General features: G+C 43.8%; 1 protein-coding gene across 1 annotated transcript in view; it reads left to right on the top strand.

Moving 5' to 3' along the window:
• The window catches only part of PRKAG2 (protein kinase AMP-activated non-catalytic subunit gamma 2), a 308,354-nt gene extending 286,012 nt beyond the window's left edge, over positions 1-22,342 (top strand). The window contains exons 10-17 of the mRNA XM_052638377.1: positions 4,807-4,852; positions 6,551-6,605; positions 7,958-8,084; positions 10,789-10,954; positions 11,458-11,495; positions 12,920-13,066; positions 16,130-16,223; positions 21,168-22,342. Of these exons, the coding sequence (XP_052494337.1) occupies positions 4,807-4,852; positions 6,551-6,605; positions 7,958-8,084; positions 10,789-10,954; positions 11,458-11,495; positions 12,920-13,066; positions 16,130-16,223; positions 21,168-21,199 (705 nt within the window). The 3' untranslated portion in view covers positions 21,200-22,342. The remainder of the gene's footprint in view (positions 1-4,806; positions 4,853-6,550; positions 6,606-7,957; positions 8,085-10,788; positions 10,955-11,457; positions 11,496-12,919; positions 13,067-16,129; positions 16,224-21,167) is intronic.
• Positions 22,343-24,223: the final 1,881 nt, after the last annotated feature.

Raw genomic sequence — 24,223 nt, 5'->3', positions numbered from 1 at the left:
TTTTATGTGGATATCTGTTTTCGTTTCCCTTGGGTATAGACCTCAGTTCAGTTCAGTTCAGTTCAATCGCTCAGTCGTGTCCGATTCTTTGCAACCCTATGGACTGCAGCACGCCATGCTTCCCTGTCCATCACCAACTCCCAGAGCTTGCTCAAACTCATGTCCATCGAGTTGGTGATGCCATCTAACTGTCTTATTCTCTGTCATCCCTTCTCCTCCTGCCTTCAATCTTTCCCAACATCAGGGTCTTTTTCAGTGAGTCAGTTCTTCCCATCAGGTGGCCAAATATTGGAGTTTCAGCTTCAGCATCAGTCCTTCCAATGAATTTTCAGGACTGATTTCCTTTAGAATGGGCTGGTTGGATCTCCTTGCAGTGCAAGGGACTCTCAAGAGTCTTCTCTAACACCACAGTTCAAAAGCATCAATTCTTTGGTGCTCAGCTTTCTTTATGGTCCAACTCTCACATCTATATGTGACTACTGGAAAAACCGTAGCTTTGACTAGACAGACCTTTGTTGGCAAAGTAACATCTCTGCTTTTTAATATGCTGTCTAGGTTGGTCATAACTTTTCTTCCAGGGAGCAAGCGTCTTGTAATTGCGTGGCTACAGCCACCATCTTCAGTGATGTTGGAGCCCCAAAAAGGGTATAGACCTAGGAGCAGAATTTCTGGGTCACACTGTAACCTGTGTTTAGCTATTTTGCACAGTGGCTGCAGCACTGTACCTTCCCACCAGCAGTGTGTAGTGTAACCATTTCTGCACACCCCTGCTGACACCTGTGACTGTCTCTCTCTCGGATGACAGCCATTCTAGTGTGTGTGAGTTGATACCCAGTTGTTACTTTGAGTTCTACCTCCCTGATGGCTAATCATGTTGAGTATCTTTTCAAGGACTGCTTTTAAGCTTTGTCAGAGTGTTAATCATTACTCTGGCTGGTTTAGCTCTACTAATACTTCAGGGAGCTCCATGGATGTCCCTGGTTGTTCGGCAAGGACTTTCCAATCTGTGGTCGGAAGGCAAATGTCCTTCAGGGTACGTCTGCCTGGCTCACATAGCATCATCCCGTGCATGCCTGTTTAGCGTTCAGTCAGAAACTCAAGGAGCTCTGTGCAGCCTTCTTTTTCTGGATCCCCAACCCTGCTTTGTCTAATGGTGTGTCCTGCACCACTTGGCTCATTCTGTCTAGACTTTGATTTCTGTCTCCTCAGCTCAGTGTGACGTCATGCTCTGCTAGGGGTCAGCTGCCCGCATCAAGGTCATGATGCCTCTAAAGCAGGACATTGCGGTCACAGAGCTGTTTGCCTCCTTTCTCTCGGGGATGACCAACCTGCCTCGCCTGTTGTCTCATGTCTGAAAGCAGCTCCACATACTTTTTTTCCCATTTCTGGTCATTTGTACCAGGAGACTAAGTGTGATCCCATCTATTGCATCAGGGCCATCAGAGCTCTGTGACTGTTTCAAGCATACCTTTTTGCAGTGTGTGTTGTCTTGTGGGTGCTGTATGCATTTCAGAATCAATTTTAACTTCCCACAGTCCATTTAGAGTTTATATTGGTGTTATGTAGAAAGTATACTTCCATTTAATCAGCCCCTCACATTTCTATTTTAAACAAGATGAATAAAAGGGAAAAAAATCATTTTTTTATATTTACCCACATAGGTACCATTTTCTATTCTTTTCTGTGGATCTGAGTCACCATCTGTTTTTATTGCATTTGAAGGACACCCACCAGCATTTTTGTGGTCCACATCAGTGACAAATTATCTCAGTTTTTGTTTGTCCAACAGTGTCATTATTTCATCTGTTTTTTTTTTATCTTAATTTTGAAAGGACAGCTTTGCTGTTTTATAGAGATTGAGTTAACTGATTTTGCTTGTTTTCTTTAGCTCTTTGAGGATATGGTTTTGTTGTCCTTTGCCCCCCAGTGCTTTTGATAAGAAGTCAGTGGAAATGGCTGTCCTTGTCTCCTCTTTGTAAGGCACCAGTTCTTCCTGACTCGAGGCTCTCTCTTTAACTTTAGATTTCAGCTGTTGACTGCAATGTGTCTTTGTATTCAGCCTGTTCTGGGTATGTTGAGTTTCCATGATCTTCTAAGTTGCTTTTCTACCTGTTTTGGGGGCTGCTCTTTCTTAAAAAAAAAAAATTTTTTTTTAAATCTCATTCTTTCTCTCCTCTCCTTCTGGGGCTTGGATTCCTTGTATGCTAGACCACTTGATGCTATCCCATAGGTCTCAGTCTTTAGCACCAGGGATCTTCAGATAATGTCTGTTGATCCATCTTAAACTACTAATTCTACCTGGGGTGACCTCCAATCTTCCTATCAAACCTTATTTCTCCTGGATGCTTCTTTTCAGTGAGATGGGGCCTGTGACTGTGAACGATTTTGTGGCTTCTCTGGAAGATTTTCCAGGCTGATTTTTCACCAACTGGAAACGGCAATTTTAAATGGTCATTTTTCTGTCTGTTATAGAAAGAACTGTGCCTGACGGGAGAGCCATGGCAGCTAGTTTTCCTATTAACCACTGTATTTACACAAGGGGAGGTACCAGATAGCCTTTTTTTAAAGCCCAGTTTTGTTCTCAAGCAGCTCGCTGGCTTCTTCCCCACTGTCCCCAGAGCCGGCCGGGGTGTTGCTGACGCCGGGCAACCGGCGTCCCGCTTGCTTCTCCTCTCCTGCCCACCTGTCCACTCAGTTCCCCCTCTCTCTTCCTCCCCCGAAATCCCCTGCTCTCCTCCCCTCGTGGCTGCTTTTTTTTTGGAGATCCGAATCCATGCCCTCCATGGGCACTCTTCTTCAGGCACTTGGTCCTTGCCGTTTGACACTGTGGTCTTCCAGAACCCTCCTCAGGCACCCGCTCCACCATGGTGAGCTCCCTGTTGTCCCCCTGGAGTGGATGAATCCCCATTTCAGCACCCCCCAGGAATTACTCAAGCGGCACTTTTCATGTTGTGTTCTGATTCTGCCAAGGGCATGGCCTCTCAGCTGGGAGTGACTTTCCTCCCCCGGGGACGTTACGTCTCCTGGCTGGGGAAAGGGTGGGCTGGTTCAACTGGGGTGGTGTGGGCAGAGGCCGAGGATGCTACGGAGCACAGTTCACAGGACGTCCCAAAGCGTCCACTGTGCCAGGGGCAAGAGGCACTGTCGTCAGGGTATCTGAGGTTCTTGTTAGGTCGTTTTTAGAGGTAGCGACTGTGTCTTACGAGTGTTTATATCTTATACACTATACACACCTTCCCATCGTGCTGGAGCCAACTGCCCCTGGTTCATAATAGACCTCCATGTTAGCCAAGCATGTCCACACTGATGACTGCAGCTAGAGCCCCGAGGGGTTATGCAGGCAGACAGCAGGGAGGCCCCTCCTCTGCTGGGCTCAGGCTCCACCTCAGAACCGCCTGAGACAGACCAGGATATTCTGCTTTCAACTGTGAAAGCCAGAGGCTCATCTTCCTCGTTTAGGAAGCTGACTCCTTCCTCATCCTCCTCTGTGTCCTGGATGCTATCATTCAGTCACCTAGCGTCAACATCAGGAGGTGGGGGAGGGGGGGGCTTCTTATTTATCCATCTGTCTCTATCTCCCCTCCTTCATTCTTCTCTAAACCTTTTTATTCTTCTCCCAGTGGCCCCCTCTGTCCCCACAGTCACCATTTCGAGATCTGACCTCCCTGACACTTGGTCTTGTTGCATCTGACCCTGGTGCTGTCTCGTGGGCCCAATGTTTAAACCATCAGTGCTGCCCTGGCCCCTCCTCCCCAACACGGAGCCCGCCCCGGGTTGTCAGTCCCCTACCCCCCAGCTCCGGGGTGGCAGGGGCGGGCCCCACCCCATCCATCTCCTTTCTGTGTTTCGGAAACGTGGAGAAGTCCTTTTCTTCTCCGGACCCTTACCTGGGTTTGTCTTTTGGGTTGATGTGAAGTCCACCTGGCAGGCAGAGCCTACCTGAAATCTGCCTCCTGAAGGTCTCCAGGTCTGACCTCTGACCTCTGACCTCTGCTCATCCTTGCATCCCCACGATAAGCCTTGTAGAGTCTGCTTCCCCCGCTGGTCAGTGGCGGCTCTGCACAGGACTGTGTCAGTGTTGCCAGGCGGGGTTGGGAGCTCACAAAGAGGCCAGGCGTTCCTGCAGCAGGGCTCCAGAAGCCCCCCTGGGTAGCAAGCGCTGCAGGAGGCGGGGAGGCCCTGTGCCCCAGGCTCCCTCACGTAGACCTCACAGAAGCTAGTGTGGACGGCCTTCCACCCCGTTGTTTAGGGAGGGACTCACATTCAGAGACGTTAAGTTCTTTGACCAAAAGCAGCAGCCAAGATTCAGTGATGCGTGTGCTGACGACTCCAGGTGACTGGCTGCTATCGAACCCTCTCTCCCTTTGCGAAGATGCCCGCCTGGTCCAGGCATAACCTGATCCAGCAACTTAATTAGCACAGTTTAACCAACTTCCCTTTCTAAACTAGAGAGGCTAAAAATCTTATATTTCCTACGAAGGAGTGTGTGTTTATCTATGTTTTAAATTTGTAGTTAGTATAAGTTGTATACTAACTGTATTGTAAAGTTTTTAATTTTAAAGTATATCACAAATTTTCAAATTACTAATATCATGTTAGTTCATGTTTTAAATTTATACATTTGTCTTCAAAGAAATGTAGAGCACACTTTATGTCTCTCATTTATATTTCTACGTTTCTGAACTACCTCACTTGTTTCCATCTGTTGAATTATGGGACTCAGCAGTAGTTATGAAATAGTAATTTCTTTTTTTCCTTGTCTTGTATATGTTAACATTTGCAAATAAAAATTTTCCTTATTTCTAGGTACAGATTTATGAATTAGAGGAACATAAGATTGAAACATGGAGGGGTAAGCAATATTGAGTGTTAAAAAAATCTTTTTAATAACAGGAAAAAAATGTTCTACTCATATGTAAAATGTTTTAATTTCACAGGTCCTCTTCTTTCCACTTTATAATCTACTATGTTAATTAAAACCTTCTTTTCTACCTTAATTTTGACACTACTGTATGCCTTATAACTATAATTGTTACCCATTCTCTTCGGTACACATGTACAGGGAACCTGCAGCAGGTCTTTCTATGAGCCTGGGGTGTAGATGAATAAGGAGCAATGCCCGAGTCTCCGCCCTTCAGTGGGGCCACCATTCACCACTGAGTATTACCTCCCAAATCTTTGTCTTTGGATAGAAAATGCACAAAAGGAATGCCTGAAATTAACTAAAACAAGGATCTGTTCCTACTTAAATTCGACCATTATTTCTTTGCAGATTATGTAGAAACATGGAACAAATGAACCTTAAACTAGATGATTTGATGATTTGAATTAAATCACAAGAAAATAACTTTAAGATTGCATTCTTTTGCAACATTGGATCTCACTCTCTTTGTGTATAATCACAATACCCTTTTCTGAAATGGAGCCATTTTTAAAATTGTAATTTCAGGGCCGTGAAATTGTTGTCTTTAATGAGACCTGTCTTGCTGGGTTTGGTACGGCAAGGGCAAAGGAGCAGTCAGCAGGAATAGCATGGCGAGGAGCCGGGGTGGGCATCATTAAGGAGGGATCCTTTGTAGGTTTTCAGGGAGGCGTGTGGATAGAAACAGAGGGACCCGCTGAAGGTAGTTTTTTAATTTAAATCTGAAATTTAGCTTTGTACTTCCCATTATCTGCTTGGCTTGAAAAGCAGCCTTTAGACTGGCTGCAAAATCTGAACATCTGTTAGAATTCTCTAAAGGGCTGGGCCTCTTTTAATCCTGTATGAAAGTTTCATTGAGTGATATATTTGATTTATGGTGGCTTTATCACGCCAAACCCAAGTAAGTCAACATGGAATCCACATATTAGCCTATTATGCAGTGAATATATATTTTAATACCAAAACAGATACATCTTAATAAATTCTACTGTTTAAGTTATGTTAGACCAAGGTTTAAGTATATTTATGCTTTGTATATTACATGGCACTTGGTAGTAATAATAATGTCAAGATTTTCTTGAATGCCTTCTCTGTAGAAACCTCAGTAAAGCAAATGAATTACAGTTTATCTTTACAAAGATGATTTCTACATACTAGAAAGATCCCCAGATACAGTAGATCTGAGCTTTGGTCTAGAAAATAAAACCTAGTAACATTTAAAGAACAAAGTTTGTTACAGCTTTTATCTTTTAAGTTATAAAAATTAGTTTTAGAGGATATCATACGAAGCTTCATTTCTTGAGGGTGATCATGACTTGGTAATATTCCAGTGACCTCTGCTGGTATTGCTCTTCTGCTAGATTTCTTGACTTTTCTGGTTTTTACAATATCTATGGTGACATGGGTTTTAAATACTTTTCTACAAAGGCACCATCTGAAAAACAGTGTGGAACTTGTTTAAAATAACCATAACTATCATTAACACAATAGTTTTCAGTAAGTTAATTCAGTTTGGGTTTTTAATCCTTCTAATCATTATCTGTAAATGGAAGGCTCTTTTAACTATTAAGTTAAAATTACAAATAGCAACTATGTTACTAATTACATATTTTCTCTCTATAAATACAGAGCTTTATTTACAAGAAACATTTAAGCCTTTAGTGAATATATCTCCAGATGCAAGGTAAACATGTCAAGTTTTTCTCCTTTGAAAACATTCATTTATTCAGATTCATCCGTTTTGTGACCATGGGTGACAGGTTATTTTTGTCTACATGGGGGCCAGCCTTCAGTATTAAATTTGGTAAACTTAAAAAGACAGTGGAAATCACCGCCACTGTCGGTCCACAGGGTTGGTGATGGACTAGAAGGTGGTCGTACTAAGCAGCTCAGGAATCCAGATCGCCTGCAGAAGCCAAGTGTGGGAGCTGTTTAGTTCTTAGAGCTGCCTACCCCTGAGCTGTCCGCCGAGCCTCGCAGACCAGCCTTTGGAGGGTGTTGTGCCCAGGAATGTGCGTTACGCAGCTCCCCCAGGGGTTCTGACGGGCACTGAAGCTGAGCAGTCAGCCTCCTCAGGCACTGGCCCAGAGGTGGTCAGAGGCAGGGCTGCCCTCAGCCGTCCCGCTGGACGTCCCACTGTTCCGGATCCAGGAGCTTCCCAAAATTAAAGACAAACATCAAACCACAGATCCAGGAAGTTGGCCACACGTGTGGAACCAACCAGGCTTCCTAGAAATGGCTCCGAGACATCTCTACATTCGTATAAAAGCAATTCGTAAAACTAGTGCTCCAGTGAGAAAAGGGTGGGCTTCCCTGGCGGCTCAGATGGTAAAGAACCTGCCTGCTGATGCAGGCCACCCAGGTTTGATCCCTAGGTTGGGAAGATCCCCTGGAGAAGGGAATGGCAACCCACTCCAGTATTCTTGGAGAATCCCCATGGACAGAGGAGCCTGGCAGGCTATGGTCCATGGGGTTGAAAAGAGTAGGACACGACTGAGCACGCACGCGCGCGCGCACACACACACACACACACACACACACACACACACACAATGAGAAAAGGTGGAATATTGATTTTTATTTCCAAGACCTAAAAAAGCAGCTCCACCCAGCACCCCCTCCTTGTCTGCAGTCACACGAGAGGCCAGAGCAGGAAGTGGCCAGTGAGTGAAGTCAGGGCAGCCTTGCCAAGCCCACCACAGCGCCCTCTGTTGCCAGAGTTGTCTATTAGCCTCCCTCGGGGTTAGCGTCTGTCATTTCTCGAAAGCATCAACCCTGCTGTTAAAAAAAACCTGCTTTCCTAGAGGTTTGTGGTTTACATTTGGATTTGAGGTTTTATATTAACACCCGATTGTGGAAGATCAAAAATTTTGCTGAAGTCTGCAGTCTAAAACTTTTCCAGAACACTTTAATGTCTGTCAACCTCTTAGTAATTGTTACTGAAAGGCATTGAAGATGCGTTGAAAGCAGGGGTGGTCCACAGGTTTCTGCTTCTTCTTTAAAGCCTCCTAACAACTGTAATGGCTTTTCCCGCAGCCTCTTCGATGCTGTGCACTCGTTGATCAAAAATAAAATCCACAGATTGCCAGTTATTGACCCCATCAGTGGGAATGCACTTTATATACTTACCCACAAAAGAATCCTCAAGTTCCTCCAGCTTTTTGTAAGTAGTTTTTAGTGTTTCTAAAGACGTAGTTGCATCTGCTTTAACTAATTTACTTCAAGTAAATTGGCTCCCTGTTACCCTCATAGAAGAAATTTGTTAGCTTTGAGGTCTCCATTTCTAAACTTCCGTTTCTCATCTCACTGCTATTTGAATTGCACATTCTCAAAGTTGATTCCAATTAAAAAGCAATCCCCTTTTAGCGCAAGTATCAAAATAGTAAAAACACTTGGAGTTCTCTATTTAAATAAGAATATTTTTATCGCCTGAAATGAGGGGACATAAAGCAATTTGCAGGTCAGTCTAATTAAGGAACTGCTATACAAGATAGCGAGCCAGATTGCCTTATGAAGCTTTATTGGTATCATGGTTTTGGAAATATATTCAAAAAGTCCTGTCCCCTGGATTATCTTATTATTATAAGTGCAGCGAAAAACCCAAAGCAAATAAAATTTTGACCAAGAGAATACCATGTTGGTCCAAATGAGGGCTATATTTTCTGTAGGCTTTTTCAACTGTGTTTGAAATAAGATGGCTTCATAATCAGCAAAAACATAGAACCTCTCTGCTTTGCAGTGTTAAAAAGAGGCTCAGAGGACCAGAGTGTTTACAGAAGGGCTTTAATCTTTTTTTCCCCTCTAATTAACATGCACTGAAATTGAGGTTATAAGTAATTGGTCAACTGGAACCAGTAGGCAGCCTCATTCCTGGTTCAGAAGAGATCATATAAAGAATCATTCTTTAAAAGAAGGTAAAATCTGCATGAGGTTAGCTTTGCTGTCTTCCCTCCAGCTTCAGATAAGGAAGTAGTATAGCATCTGGTGTGACATGCAAGAGCTCAGCTGCTGCTCCTGGGACCTGCCTGCCCCCCACAAACCCCTTGCCAGACAGCAGCATGGAGAGTTTAGTTAAGACTGGGAGAAATGCCTTGTCCATCAGACCAGCCCTGTGTTCTAGTAAGTTTGTGTAAGTGCAACCCTCTTGATGCTTAAATGCATAGAAAAAGTAGGAAGGAGAAGAGTTAATTTACCAAAAAAAAAGCATGAAGTTTGGTAGAGACAGTCCAGGGAAGAACTACAGAGTCACGGATTCTGATGGTCAGACTCCCCGTCCGCTGCGGGCTGGATGCAGTCCCCGAGCTCCGGCAGGACCCCGGCAGAGGGTGGGCCAGCCCCTTCGCCCTTGTCCCCCTTAAAGTCATCATTTAAAAAGAATACGAATCATGAGCGCCAAACACCATTAAGCACTGACGCTGTGTCAGGCACTTCACATAAGCCTGATCCCCCCCACCACCCTTCTCAGGTAGGTGTTTTTACTCATCTGATTCGTAAGTGATACAGTTCAGCGAGGTGGTGTGGCTTTGCCACAGTAGCCCTCACTGCCCCTGGCCCCCTCGGGAGGCAGCTCAGGTCCTAGCCCTCAGGGCGCCTGGCTCACAGACCCGGACCCCGGGTGGTGGAGCTCCAGCCTGCTTCCACAGCCGCGCTGTTGAGGAAGAGCCACCCACAGCTGGAGACAGGCCTTGGGCCATTTTTCGCTTCTATACAAAGGAGAGGAGGTTGCCTTTGCCGGTCCTGCTTTCTGTTTGGGCCAATGTGATCATTACAATCATGCTGTTAGAATGTCCAGCTAGGAATTTCCAGATAAAAAATGAAGAATTCTGAAGCCTGATTTTTACTGAATTGAAAGCACTCTCTCAGAAGCAGAACTATTGCCCCTGGAGACGTTTGCCCGTTAGCCCGAGTGGACAGTGTGGATCAGGGGTTAGTGATCCTGCATCGAGATGGGCTAGGTGACCTAATAGGCCTTTCTTTTTTTTTCTCTAAATTTCTAGGATTCTCATGATTTGAATATTGATGAACTCTTTGACTTGAACATTTTGTTTCTTCTAATTGTTCATCTTTTCCTGATAATTATAAGGTACACCAGGAGGACGGAATCAACTGTGCCCTTTATAAAAGGTGGATTTTTGAAACCATAGAACCTTGTTTTGTTTTAGTCAAACGTGACCCTAGGCTTCTCTCTTCTGACTTCTCCCTCCTCCTCTAAAACAGCCCGTGAAAAGAAAAGTTAACTTTTAAATGTTCTAATTCTGTTTGGTTGGCTTGTTCTTGTTCCTCGTAGACAAAAATTGGAGTCCTCCAAAGGAGAATTCGGGATGTTAGAGGTGGGATGGGGTGAGAACTGGCTTAGCCGCTCAGCTAGCCACCATCCAACACTTCGGGTTTGGAAGCGTGTGGCTTCTTAGTAACTGTTACTTAAAGAGGACAGCAGAACCACGAATTTAACAGGATTAATTTTAAAAGATTCTTGGTGGCTGATGGGCCTTAATATCCAAACAGAGCTGTTGTTCCCTTCTGTCCACTTTCCCAGTGAATGAAGCGCAGGAGAAAATGGTAGTGCTCTGCAGCGCTTTACTAAGTACTTAAGCAGAAGCTTAGACATACAGGCTGTGAACAAAAGACACAGTTCTTATATGTGACATTTTCATATTAATTTACTAAGTACTTAAGCAGAAGCTTAGACATCCAGGCTGTTTTGAACAAAAGACACAGTCCTTATATGTAACATTTTCATATTCAGATTTCCGGTAGATTTCTAGAAAAGACTAATTTGTTGCACATAGTTTTTCATCAAGTGTGGACATGTGAACATTAACAAGGAGTGTCTCGGCTCTTGAGCGTCGTATTATCTTCCTGTCTAGATGTCTGATATGCCAAAGCCTGCCTTCATGAAGCAGAACCTGGACGCACTTGGAATCGGGACCTACCATAACATCGCCTTCATACACCCGGACACTCCCATCATTAAAGCCTTGAATGTTTTCGTGGAAAGACGAGTGTCGGCCTTGCCTGTGGTGGACGAGTCAGGTCTGTGTGCCAAGCCATACTTGTTATCTCCTTAGGGTGGAGTGTGTGTGTCAGCCGCTCAGTCGTGTCTGACTCTTTGAGACCCCATGGGCTGTAGCCCACCAGGCTCCTCTGTCCATAGAATTCTCCAGGCAAGAATACTGGAGTGGGGTGCCGTCTCCTCCTTCATGGGATCTTCCTGACCCACAGATCGAACCTGGGTCTCCTGCATTGCAGGCAGATTCTTTACTGTTTGAGCCACTAGGGAAGCCCCGCTTAGGGTAAAATTATTGTTAAATGACCTGGCGTATCAGATACATGGGGAAAAGGAAAACTTAGACCAGGGAGCACTCAGGGTAATAAGAATCATATTTTCCATGAAGATATGATTTCATATCTGTTTTTAAACAGACAAGTTTATTTTGTTTAGCAGTATTTAATTCCCAGTGATTATCTAGTTAAGATTGATATTAAATGCTGTTTCTTGTTTTAAGACTTTTTCTAACATATATTTTTATTTTTAGGAAAAGTTGTAGATATTTATTCCAAATTTGATGTAATTGTAAGTATTTTTAATATTGTTAAACCTGTCATCTAGAATGCCTGTGATGCATATTCATTACTCTGGTTTTGTGATTTTTCCTAACTTAATAATTCTTGGCTTATTTGAGGATGAGGATCCTATCAGAGAATTCCATAGACTCCCCCATAATAACTGTACTTTTATTGGTATTTTGTTCATAGATTTAGCAGTGAACAACACACTAGCAGCATCTTATAATTCTTTGTTTTTCAGATCAGTCATGGCTTATCCGTTACTGTAGCGTGTGTGTGTATTAAGGGGTCGTGTTTCTGTGTGGGAGATAGTGATTCATTCTGCTGACAGGCATGGGCCTGGTACACACGTGGCTCCCTGGGCACACATAGCCCACTACTTGCTGACTGGCAACAGCTGTTCTAAAGAGGACAGGGAACCTATTACATAGCGTTATATAAAGATCTTCTTTACTCCCTGGTTTAAATGTACTAGATGGATTTTGGTGCTACACCCCTCCACTTGGTGCTTCTCTTCCCCACCCCACTCATTTAAATGCATTTCCTTAGAGTTTTACATTAATTCTAAGAAAGGGAACTGAAACTCTGATAGCCCCAAACATGCACATCTTTTTTTTTTGCCACAATATTGACTGCAGCATTTAAGTATTCTTTTGTAGCTGTCTCAAACCCCTATGTTTCATCCTATTCTGTTTAACATAATAGACACCTTAAAACAGGCTTACTGGAATCTGGTTGGGTGGGACCCCTATAAGCTTAATCAGAGCCTTGAGATCCATTCACATCTATAGGACTTCCTCCACGAGTACTTGGTCCTGACGGCTCCCCACCCCCAAGCCTTCCTAGCAGAAACCTTCTTCCCCAGCCTTGGGGACTTCTCACCCTTGGCAAATGTTAGTCCACCTCTCAAAAGACTTTATACATCAAAGAACAACCCTGTAGAGTAAGAGGGAGAGGGATAAATTAGAATTTGGGATTAGCAGATACAAATTACCGTAGAAAATAGATGAAGAATATCCTGCTGTAGAGCAGAGGGAGCTATATTTAAGATCTGGTAATAACCGATATGAAAAAATACACACATATGACTAATTCACTTTTCTGTAGACCAAAGAGTAACACTACCTTGTAAATCAACTATGTTTCAATTAAAAAAAAGAAAAGAACCCTATTGGGTAAGAATGTGGGAATCTTCCATAGGTCACACAGTCAGAATTGAACACAGTTGCTTCATAATAAAGGTATACCTTGCAAGCTTTACTGTTGATAAGACAATGAAATAACAGTACTCAAGGCATGTGTTAAGCCAGTACCATGGTACTAAATTAAGATAAACATTAATGTTTTTAAAAAATCAGGTTGCTCTGAACGTACTCTGGTCATTAACGTGAATGGAAACAAAGGATGTAATTCACTGCTCCTTGATTACAGAACCTTGCTGCTGAAAAGACGTACAACAACCTAGACATCACAGTGACCCAGGCCCTGCAGCACCGGTCGCAGTATTTCGAGGGTGTAGTGAAGTGCAGCAAGCTGGAGATACTAGAGACCATCGTAGACAGAATCGTGAGAGCGGAGGTGAGGCGGCTGCGCGCGCACACACACACACACACACACACACACACACACGTCCCTCCCCCTCCCTCCCTCCGTCCCTCCACCGACACTAACTAGGAAGCAGGGCCCCAGGAATCCCAGTCACAGGAGCAGCCCCTGAGGCAGCCTTCCAGTCCAGTCGCACGGCAGTCTCCTGCTGTAGAGCGTATCGTGTGTCTTGGCACTTAGTAGGTCATCTGTGATGTCTTGCCACCTAGTAGGTCCTCTGTGAATGGCCACTGAATTCAGTTTATAAGGCCTGATGTCATAGCCGAATCAAATAAATGGGTAGGCTACTTTCATGGTTTTAAAACTTAAGAAAACAGAAGTCCCAAGAGCTTTAAGTTTCCTTAGGGTGTTAGTGAATTTAAAGCTATAGATGTAATTATATGGTTTTAACAAAGTCAGTCGGTAAAACTGTGTTCTGATCTTTTACTAAGTTAGAGTAATTGTCTTCCCATCAGTGTGTCTTTTCCTGATTTAAACCGTAAATGGTCAGTCCATCTCCTGACCTTCAGCCTCATGTCCCCTTTTATTTTACTGCCTATAAGTTTTTTTTAATATACTGTGCGTAACACTCTAAATAAAAGACGTGCAGGATCACCCCCATAGTGTATCGAATGCTTTAAACCCATCCTCAGATAATTTCTTTCCTTTCTTGTTAGGGATAGGAAATTACCCTCTTTATCAATCTTTAGGACTGAAGCATCGATATGACTGTGTTCCTCCTAACGCCTAACCGGGCAAAAGCCATTCATAAGTCTGCTCTGATTTTTATTTAAATGCAAGGACTCAGGCCAAAAAGAAAAGTGCCTGAGTATTTTTAGGCTCATGGCGGGTGACCTTGGCCTGCTTTCTGAATCTTACCTGTGAAGTGGTGTGGAGTCTGGAGCCCCTGCCCAGCAGCCAGTGGTGCCCAGGTCCACTGGCCCTGCCCGTGTCACGCGTGTGAAGACCCCCAGTGCCCTGTCCTCGGGGCTGACGCCCAGCTGCAACCACCAGGCTTTTACCCTGTTTCCCTAGCCTTAACACAAAGGCTTTCCTTTTTCTACTTGAACTTAATACCCATTACTAGTTTTCCGAAGGGCTTTAAGTGGCTTAGGAATACATCTAAGCTTTCTATTGTTTTTTTTATGTGCCTTTTGAAGATCATAAGAAATCCCTGTATAATTGTAAGGACCAAGGACCACATCCATCCATTATAAAGGATGGACTCCTTTACAATGATTAAGGGTCATGTTAAAGGAGGATGCTATTGATATGGAAAAACAATATATTGCCAGGAGAAGCCAATATAAAGTGTCATCCTTTGTGTGAAAGTGACTCGCACATGCAAAGCAGAGTCTAGAAAGACTTGCACCCCAGTATTGACATGGCTGTTTCCGGGGACGTGAGGACGTGGGGAGTGCCAACACTCATGCGTGTTCCCACGCCCCTGTTTGAGTGTGTGTTACTGTCACATGAAAGAAGAAAGTGATTGGCTTGTCCTGGAAGTTCATCAGGTGAGCAACACAAATTTCACTGTACTATGAAATAGGTCATTGAGGAAAATAAAGACGTAATTAAAGTTTTCTCAAGTTGCCCATCTTGACTTTTTTCCTCATTAATTATTTTCCACCAAATATGTTGAAGCTGAAAACTGGGGACAAAGACCAGTTTTTAGCTTCAACACATTTTTGTTAGGAGAAGGGTATACATCAGCGATGCATGTGTCAGCTGTGATTTGGCTTATTTATATGACGAATATCACACTAGCTTTTAGAAGAGGAACATCTGTACGTTTAGACTAATCAACAAATAAAATACTTTTGGTGCCACTAATTCTAAGTGAAATGGTTTCCCCTTGACCTTTAGTAGTTCAAAAGAGAGTCATTTATCATTATTAAATATTAACAATCAACTGTGTCTAGTATAGAATATAAAGCATTCTCTGACCCTAGCTGTCAAGCATCAATTTATGATCACAGTTAATAGATAACTATTATATCACAGGATGATTGAAGAACCTAAGTTGTTCTAGAGGAGCTTTTAAAAGAAATGTACAATTAGCATGATTAAGATGACAGAGTAATTTCCTTTTTAACCTAAAAGCAAGCTATGATGTCAGAAGCGTTACCAACACAGTATCATTCAAGACAGACTTTGAAAAGGATTCCCCTCCTCCCTCCCATCTCTTTCCTGTGCGCGCCACCCCCTGATTGTGCACCAGCCAGAGTTTCCATGGTCAGGATGGGGAAGAGAATCTCCAAGCTGACCACCGGCATGTGGTTGCCTCAGGCCTGAATCCTAAAGCGCGTACATCAGAGAAGCTCTATGCTCTCTCTCTCTTTCCTAAGGACACCTTGTTACAGTAATACCTCAAACCCTGTCCACTTATAAAAGGCTTTCAAGTAGAAAACAGGACATAAATGTAATTTATTTCACTGTATTATAGTTGATTATCCTCTGTTATTCTTAATATATGAACTTCATAGAGAAAAGAGAAAAAATAATCTAAGCATAGTGACCTTTTAGTTTTGCTGTTTATTTGGACTTCTCTCCCATGTAAAACAGTTATCTGATAGTTATTAGAAACCAAAGTACAATGGTAAAAAAACCTAAACCGTTCAAGAGATTATAGCTACATGAAATAGCTACTATTACACTTCCTGTTTTGAGTTGTATCTTTCATATATTAATATTTTGAAAATAGAAAACCAAGCCAGACATAGCCAGCCAATGTTTCTTGTGTGCATGGGGCTAAGTTGCTTCAGTCATGTCCAGCTCTTTGCAATGCTTTGGACTGTAGCCCTCCAGGCTCCTCTGTCCATGGGGATTCCCCAGGCAAGAATACTGAAGTGGGTTGCCATGTCCACCTCCAGGGGATCTTCCCGGACCCAGGGATCAAACCCAGGTCTCCTGCGTTGCAGGAGATTCTTTACCATCTGAGCCACTAGTTGTTGTTATTCACTGTATAGTACCTGAAAGATTTTCTTTCTAAGGTTCATTTTAAAAGTTGACTTATTTCAGCTTCCCACGTGGGGCCTCCCCTCCTCTCGTTTGCAGGTCCATCGGCTGGTGGTCGTCAATGAAGCTGATAGCATCGTGGGAATCATTTCCCTGTCCGATATTCTGCAGGCCCTGATACTCACCCCCGCAGGTATAAATGCTAGTGTCTGACCTTCGCTGTAAGTACATGGCAGGGGGTGGGGGTGAGCAGTAAGCCCTTCCCTAGCACCTGCCAGCCACAGCCTTCTCTACAGTACTTCATCAGGCATTTTCATTTTTGTTGTGGTTTTGAAGTTTCACTGTCCTACTTGAGAGAGAAAAGTTTATAGAAAGTATTCTGACCTAAGAGCATCCTATCAACACCCAGAGTGCTTCAGTAATCAAGGACTCATTGCCGTGTTCATCATAACCTTTTCCTTTAAAAAGAGCTCCACAGTTTCACTTTGTTTTCAGGGCTGCTAACTGGAAATCAGGAAGGAAATTCTTTGGGATCTATCTATTAAAACCATCCTTGGGTTCAAGCAGCCCTGGGTTGGGAAGAACACCTGGAGAAGAAAATGGCAACCCACTCCAGTATCGTTGCCTGGAGAATCCCATGGACAGAGGAGCCTGGCAGGCTACAGTCCACAGGGGCACAAAGAATTGAACACAAATGAGTGACTAACACTTTCACTTTCACCCTTCCAAAAGAACTTAGTAGTAGTGAGTATATAAAACAAATGAGCTGCACAAACTTTTCCATTAATAGTGTATTAATAGTTATTTTGGAGAAGGCTGTGGCACCCCACTCCAGTACTCTTGCCTGGAAAATCCCATGGATGGAGGAGCCTGGTGGGCTGCGGTCCATGGGGTCGCTAAGAGTCGGACACGACTGAGCGACTTCACTTTCACGTTTCACTTTAATGCATTGGAGAAGGAAATGGCAGCCCACTCCAGTGTTCTTGCCTGGAGAATCCCAGGGACGGGGGAGCCTGATGGGCTGCCGTCTATGGGGTCCCACAGAGTCGGACACGACTGAAGCGACTTAGCAGCAGCAATAGTTATTTACATTAACTGCCAAATGACATTTGGTGACTAAACTCATTTTCTCCCAGATTCACTCTAACAAACCCTCAGGTCACAATCAGGGAGCCTGCAAGACTTGGGAGGGGTCTTCAGAAGAGAGAAGCTGGTGTTTCTGCCATGCCACATGTTTACTAGATGGGTCCTAAAACAACCACCCCCCCCCACCCGCCCCCCTGCCCATCTACTGTACTAAGCATTTACAGACAGCCCAGCCTCAGGCCTCACAGATCAAGGCCAAGGCCTGAGAGTAAATGATGTGCCCTTTGAACTCTTCCAAGTTAAACATTAAAATTTGCGTTTGCTGGGGTATTGATTTTTCTTTAGTTCAGATATTAATCAGACTAGCTACGACTAGTATTTACAGTTGGCCTGTAAGCTGAAGATACCCGCCCTAAAGGAACCCCCACCACCAGTGGGAAGCAGACCCCACTAAGCCAGGAGGGCGGGGGGCAGGGGCGTGGCCCTGGAGGGTGGGGACATGGCCCCGGGGAGGAGGGGCTCTCAGAGCTGCAGCAGCACCCGGCCGGTGTCGGAGAAGTCCAGGGGCCCAGCCTACGTATGCTGAGTCAGAACCCCTCGAGATGGGGCTTGCCGAAGTCATTTTCAAATCTCAGACATTAGAAAACTTCGTTTTAAAGACAAGTTTGAGTACAGCATTAGAGGTCAACGTCTGCACACACCATGAGCAATCAGCCTATAAGTCCACCCACCATCATGCAGCTGACCCCTCCCCCATGTCAGCCCCCGTCCCCCTCCTTCTGGAAACCAGTCCTCTCTTCTCCATGGGTTTTTGTTGTTGTTTCATTAGTTTTGACTCAGGGTTTTTTAAGATTCCACATATGAATGAAATCATATGGTATTTATCTTTTCCTATCATACTCCATGCTGAAGTAAGTGAACAATCCGTCCACGTTGTCAAAAATGGCAGGATTTCATTTTTTTTATGGCTCATGATAATCTCTATAGTCATGAAATGAGAAAAGAACTAAAAGAGTGTGAGATCGTCCATAGCATTACTTACAGTAACCTAAAACTGGGAATAACCCAGACATCTTTGAGCGCAAGAATGGACAGACTGCATTCTGTCCGTTGAGAGAATGGATGGATGATGAACGCACAGTTGTATCTGACAGTGGACGAACCTCATAGACAAACCATAAAGTGAGGAAGCAGGACCAGTGTGGAGAGTGTGGTTCCACTGGTGTACAGCTGACCCTTAAGCAATATGAGTCCACTTCTACGTGGAGTTTTTTCAGTAGTGAAGACTGCAGTCCCACGTGGCCCATGGCTGGTTGAATCCACAGAGGCAGAACCAAGGATGCAAGGTGTGATCATGGGTACAGAGGCCAAGCTGTATGCAGTGCCCTGGCTCCATATGTTCATGGATCAGCTCTACAGCCCCTCCATGCACATTAGGGAAAGGACTCTCCTCCACTCAGGCTCATCCCCACAGCCACGTCACTTGGCACCTTGAGAAAAAGACACCCCTTTTCTAGCTGGCTGGCCCTGGGCCAAGGCACACAGCTTGCCGGGCAGAGTCAGGCCAAATGTCAGCTCCCCTCTGTCCCCGAGGCCAAGATTCTTGGTGCATCACAAATTCACAGTAAGCAATTCTTTATCCTCTCTGTGCCTTGGTATCACAAACCAAAAGAATGAGAATGTTCATCTGGGCTAGTTTAAATTTCCGTCCAGATTGGATTTTTTCAGAAATTCTAAGTCACTGATGCAAGTCAGTGTTAATGAGAATGCAAGGAGGAAACCTGGGCCACAGCTGGATTTGAAATGTATGTTAACACAGAAATAGCATTATGACGGAGAAGGCAATGGCACCCCACTCCACTACTCTTGCCTAGAAAATCCCATGGACGGAGAACCCTGGTGGGCTGCAGTTCATGGGGTCACTAAGAGTCGGACACGGCTGAGCGACTTCCCTTTCACTTTTCACTTTCATGCATTGGAGAAGGAAACGGCAACCCACTCCAGTGTTCTTGCCTGGAGAATCCCAGGGACGGGGGAGCCTGGTGGGCTGCCGTCTATGGGGTCGCACAGAGTCGGACACGACTGAAGTGACTTAGCAGCAGCATTATGAAGACAGGGACAGTCAAATCAAGAGTTCTTTCTAGTACAGTGGATGTGCTGCTGCTGCTGCTGCTGAGTCGCTTCAGTCGTGTCCGACTCTGTGCGACCCCATAGACGGCAGCCCACCAGGTTCCCCCGTCGCTGGGATTCTCCAGGCAAGAACACTGGAGTGGGTTGCCGTTTCCTTCTCCAATGCATGAAAGTGAAAAGTGAAAGGGAGGTCGCTCAGTCGTGTCCAACTCTTAGCGACCCCATGGACTGCAGCCTCCCAGGCTCCTCCATCCATGGGATTTTCCAGGCAAGAGTACTGGAGTGGGGTGCCACTGCCTTCTCCGAAGTGGATGTAACACTGTTTATTTAAGGACGTGCCCTGTGCTCCCAGTATCTGGATTATCCATGAGCCTTGGGGGCAGAGCTCTCTTGGAATGAAGGGAGCACCTCCTTCAGACCAGACAGTGTGGTGGGAGTGTCAGACCAGAGGTCCCACCTGGGCAACCAAGCCTGCTCTCTGCCCGCTCTCCCCTGGAGCTGTGAGAGTATAGGCCAGTTCGCGGCTCCCCTCTGCAGCCTCCGCCCCTTCTATAGAATGAGCAGCTGACAGGCCTCCTGTCCCTGCCGAGATCTGTACCCTGATTGAAACCGCACAGCGAGGCCCCACGCCCAGGATGAGCAGGGTAGGTGTTTATGGGATAATGAGTAAGAGATGCTTTTGAAATCATCCACTATTATGTGAATAAAAGGGCAGTTCAGTTCAGTCGCCCAGTCGTGTCCAACTCTGCCACCGCATGGACCACAGCACGCCAGGCCTCCCTGTCCATCACCAACTCCCAGAGCTTGCTCAGACTCATGTCCATCAAGTTGGTGATGCCATCCAACCATCTCATCCTCTGTCAGCCCCTTCTCCTCCTGCCTTCCATCTTTCCCAGCGTCAGGGTCTTTTCCAATGAGACAGTTCTTCGCATCAGGTGGCCGAATTATTCAATTTCAGCTTCAGCATCAGTCCTTCCAATGAACATTCAGGACTGATTTTCTTTAGGATGGACTGGTTGGATCTCCTTGCAGTCCAAGGGACTCTCAAGAGTCTTCTCCAACACCACAATTCAAAAGCATCAGTTCTTCGGCACTCTGCTTTCTTTATGGTCCAACTCTCACATGCATACATGACCACTGGGAAAACCATAGCTTTGACTAGACGGACCTTTGTCGGCATAATAATGTCTCTGCTTTTACCAGTAGTTATTCTTTTCACTGGATAATGGACACAATTCCCCATTAAGGATACTGATTTGAGTTTCAGCTCTAGTTCATTGCCCGGCTTATCTCGGATGTTTCAAGTGAACTTAAGTATCTACACACGCAACCAGTGAGTCAACAGCTCAATGGCAGTAGCTACAATCTTTTAACCCCTTATTTTTATAGATTGTTAATCTCTTTCAAAGTGAACTGTCTTCTAGTGTCTGATGAGAAAACAGAGAAGCTGTTGTAATAAAAAAGAAAAAAAAGCAGCTCCCCACTCCCAACCCATTTAGAAATATCCTGGCCAGATGAGAGTAGGTGTTAGGTGCCGGTACTGTAAACATGTTACAACGCTTTTTTTTTTCCACCTTTTTTGTAAGTGTATATAACGGAAGTACTTTGCACCTTCACTAAAACTTAAATGTACATTTCTTTAAAAAATTTTTTAGCAGCAAAACCCTCTTCTTTTCAAATTAAACCTTGCACAGTTAGAGTTACAATATGCAGTATGGAACAAAGGCATGCCGCAGCAATGTCAGGGGCGGAGGGCAGTGGAACCTGGATCCACCTGCTTATCACCCACGACTCGTGAGGCTCTGCAGGTGAGGGTAGGAGCCACGGGGTGGAGAATCACCTCTGTGCTCACCTAGGACCGGTGCGATGGCAACATATTTTTACATTTGCTTTGAAACTTCTATTTCCCGTCTCCTGGCAGGTGCCAAACAGAAGCAAACAGAAGCCGAGTGACCCCCCGTGAGCGGAGGAGCCTTCGCAGGAGAACTTGAACAAAGATGCTGGGTCACGCTTTGCCTCATGAACACGGACCGCGATGAACACAGCAAAGGTGGCTGAGAACGTGTGGCATCAGGGTTTAGCGATGGTTTTTTTTTTCCCCAGTGATGTTGACATGAAGCATAAAAAGAGAAAGCTTGTATGTGTTTGAAGATTTCAAGCTTGCATTAAAAGACTGTTCTCAGACCGTCGTCTGAAAGATTTCAAATGCTGTATGTCATTAAAGTGCACTGTGTCCTGCGTTTTTATTCTTTTTCATGTTAAAGAAGTCACTGGTATCTTAACAGGCAGCATGACATAAGGCAAGTTTGTGGCCTATTGAGAACTAGTGCCTTATGTGGGAACAGCGGCCCGTCATCACCGCTGCCCGTGGCTGCCAGAGCGCGTCCTGGCGAAGCAGCACTGCTGAGTGAGCGTCTCTGAACCTTTACCAAATCAGTTTGTTTTCATTCAGTTTGTTGACTAGCTGTAATCTGAATATAAATAATTTACTTTATAAAATTTTAATGATGGTCTTACGTTTAAGTGTTCCCTTCTGAACCACAGTGTAAAACAAGGCTGACTTACAGCAGCTTTATTTATTTTTTACTTTCATGCAGTTTTTTTACACATCTTTTTGGTGGGTAAATTTCACCATACCCATGAATAAACCATTGGTTGCTACTTTAAAAGGGCAGATTTCTCGTCATTTCACTTAGGGTCTGGAAAGGATAAGACTTCTCAGAGAGCCACTGTTGGGTTTTAAAAGCTGACGTTTCTAACAGCCTGTGTGGGAACCTGCTCTGCAGGGCTGCAAACAAAGTGCCCGGAAGATGTCTATTTTTTTTCTTGTGTTTTGACATGAAAATCATGATGTCTGTATGACTGCTGATGCGATTGTTTTGTAAATTTTACTGTGGCATATACAATGTTGTCATATGGTTGAGGAGAAACAAAATGTTTCCTAGTATAAGTGCTCTGAAAATGTTGACACTGTGTGTGTGTGTGTGTGTGTGTGTGTGTGTGTGTGTGTACACACACGAGTATAGTTTGGTTTTTTGTTTTGGGGTTGTTTTTTTTTTCAGATTGAAAACTTAAAATAAATCTTACTATCTGCCATCTTGTTAAAGAAGTTCTTTAAAATACTTTGTATTTCAGCACACGTTAATTAAAATCCTACATGCAATTGCCCACTTAGATCTTTCTCCCCAAATAAAGGAGAACATGCATTCTCCTATCCTTTTTTTAAATCAACAGGAAATAAAACCTTAATGATTTGATTCATAAACTTTATCTCTCTCCATTATTAAATAAAACATTTCATTTAAAATTTCCATGCATATTTTATCATGCTAGGGGTCAATTTTTTCATCTAATAGGCCAAATATGAAAGAGATTTTGCATGTTTTCCCCATAGAAACAGTAGTGTTTGTGATTTAGGCTAATGGTAAATCTTGGAGAACAATCAAATATCAGAGAAAGTTAAAAAAAACTACCTGGTAATAAACCTGACCAAGGAGGTGGGAGGCTTATACACTATGAACTATAAAACACTGATAAAGGAAATTAAAGATGATTCAAAAAATGGAAATATATCCCATGCTCTTAGACTAGAAGAATTGACATTGTTAAAATGGCCATGTTACCCAAAGCAGTCTATAGATTTAATGCAACCCCTGTCAAGTTACTCATGACATTTTTTTTTACTAGAACAAATATTTTACTAGAACTAAAATAATACTTAAATTTATGGAAACATGAAAGACCCAGAGTTGCCAAAGCAATACCAAGGGAAAACCAAAGCTAGAGGCATAACCCTCCTAGACTTCAGACTCTACTACAAAGCTACAGTAATCAGAATAGTCTGGTATTGGCAAAAAAAAAAAAAAAAAAAAAAAGACATAAATCAGTGGAAGAGAGTAGAGAGTCCAGTAATAAATCCACACACAGTCTTCAACCGAGGAGGCAAGAATATACAACGGAGAAAAGACAGTCTCTTTAAGAAGTGGTAGGGAAAGCTGGACAGCTGCATGTAAATCAATGAAGTTCAAACACACCACACAATACGCAAAAATAAACTCAAAATGACTTAAATACAAGACATGACACCATAAAACTAGAACATGGGCAAAGCATTCTCTGACATAAATAGTACCAATTTTTTTTTTTAGGTCAGTCTCTCAAGACACAAAAATAAATAAATAAAGGGGACCTAGTAGAACATACAAGCTTTTGCATACCAAAGGGAACCATAAATGAAAAGTCTATGGACTGGTAGAAAATATTTGCCAACAATGTGATCAACAAAGGCCTAATTTCCAAAATAAACAAACAGCTCATATAATTCAATAACAATCAAAAAATGGGCAGACAACCTAAGCAGACATTTCTCCAAAGAGGACGTACAGATGGCTTGAAAAGATGCTAACCATCACTAATTATTAGAGGAATGCAAATCAAGACTACGATGAGGTATTGCCTCACCCAAGTCAGAATGGCCATCATCCAAAAGTACAAAAAATGCCTGAGACGGTGTAGAGAAAAAGGAACTCACACTGTCAGTGGGGATGCAAGTGGTGCAGGCACTATGGAGAACGGTATGGAGGAGCAGTAACGAAAAATAGGGTTGCCATATGATCTTGCAATCGCATCCTGGGCATATAGCCAGAAACTCTAATTAGAAAAGACGCATGTGTCCCAGTGTTCATAGCAGCACTATTTCAATAGCCAAGACACTGGAAGCAGCGTAAACATCCATCAACAGATGAATGGGTAAAGAAGATGTGGTACAGCAGAACATCACTCAGTCAAAAAAAATGAAATTACGCTATTTGCAGCAGCATGGATGAACCTAGAGATTATCATAAATCAGACGGACGGACAAATAATAGCATGATACCACTCATATGTGGGATCTTTTAAAAAAGATACGAATGAACTTATTTACAAAACAGAAACAGACTCACAGAAAATAAGTGCATGGTTACCAAAAGGTAAGGG

Source organism: Budorcas taxicolor, chromosome 4 (genome assembly GCF_023091745.1).
Source record: "Budorcas taxicolor isolate Tak-1 chromosome 4, Takin1.1, whole genome shotgun sequence".
NCBI classification, from domain to species: domain Eukaryota; kingdom Metazoa; phylum Chordata; class Mammalia; order Artiodactyla; family Bovidae; genus Budorcas; species Budorcas taxicolor.
This window is presented reverse-complemented; position numbering and strand designations above follow the sequence as displayed.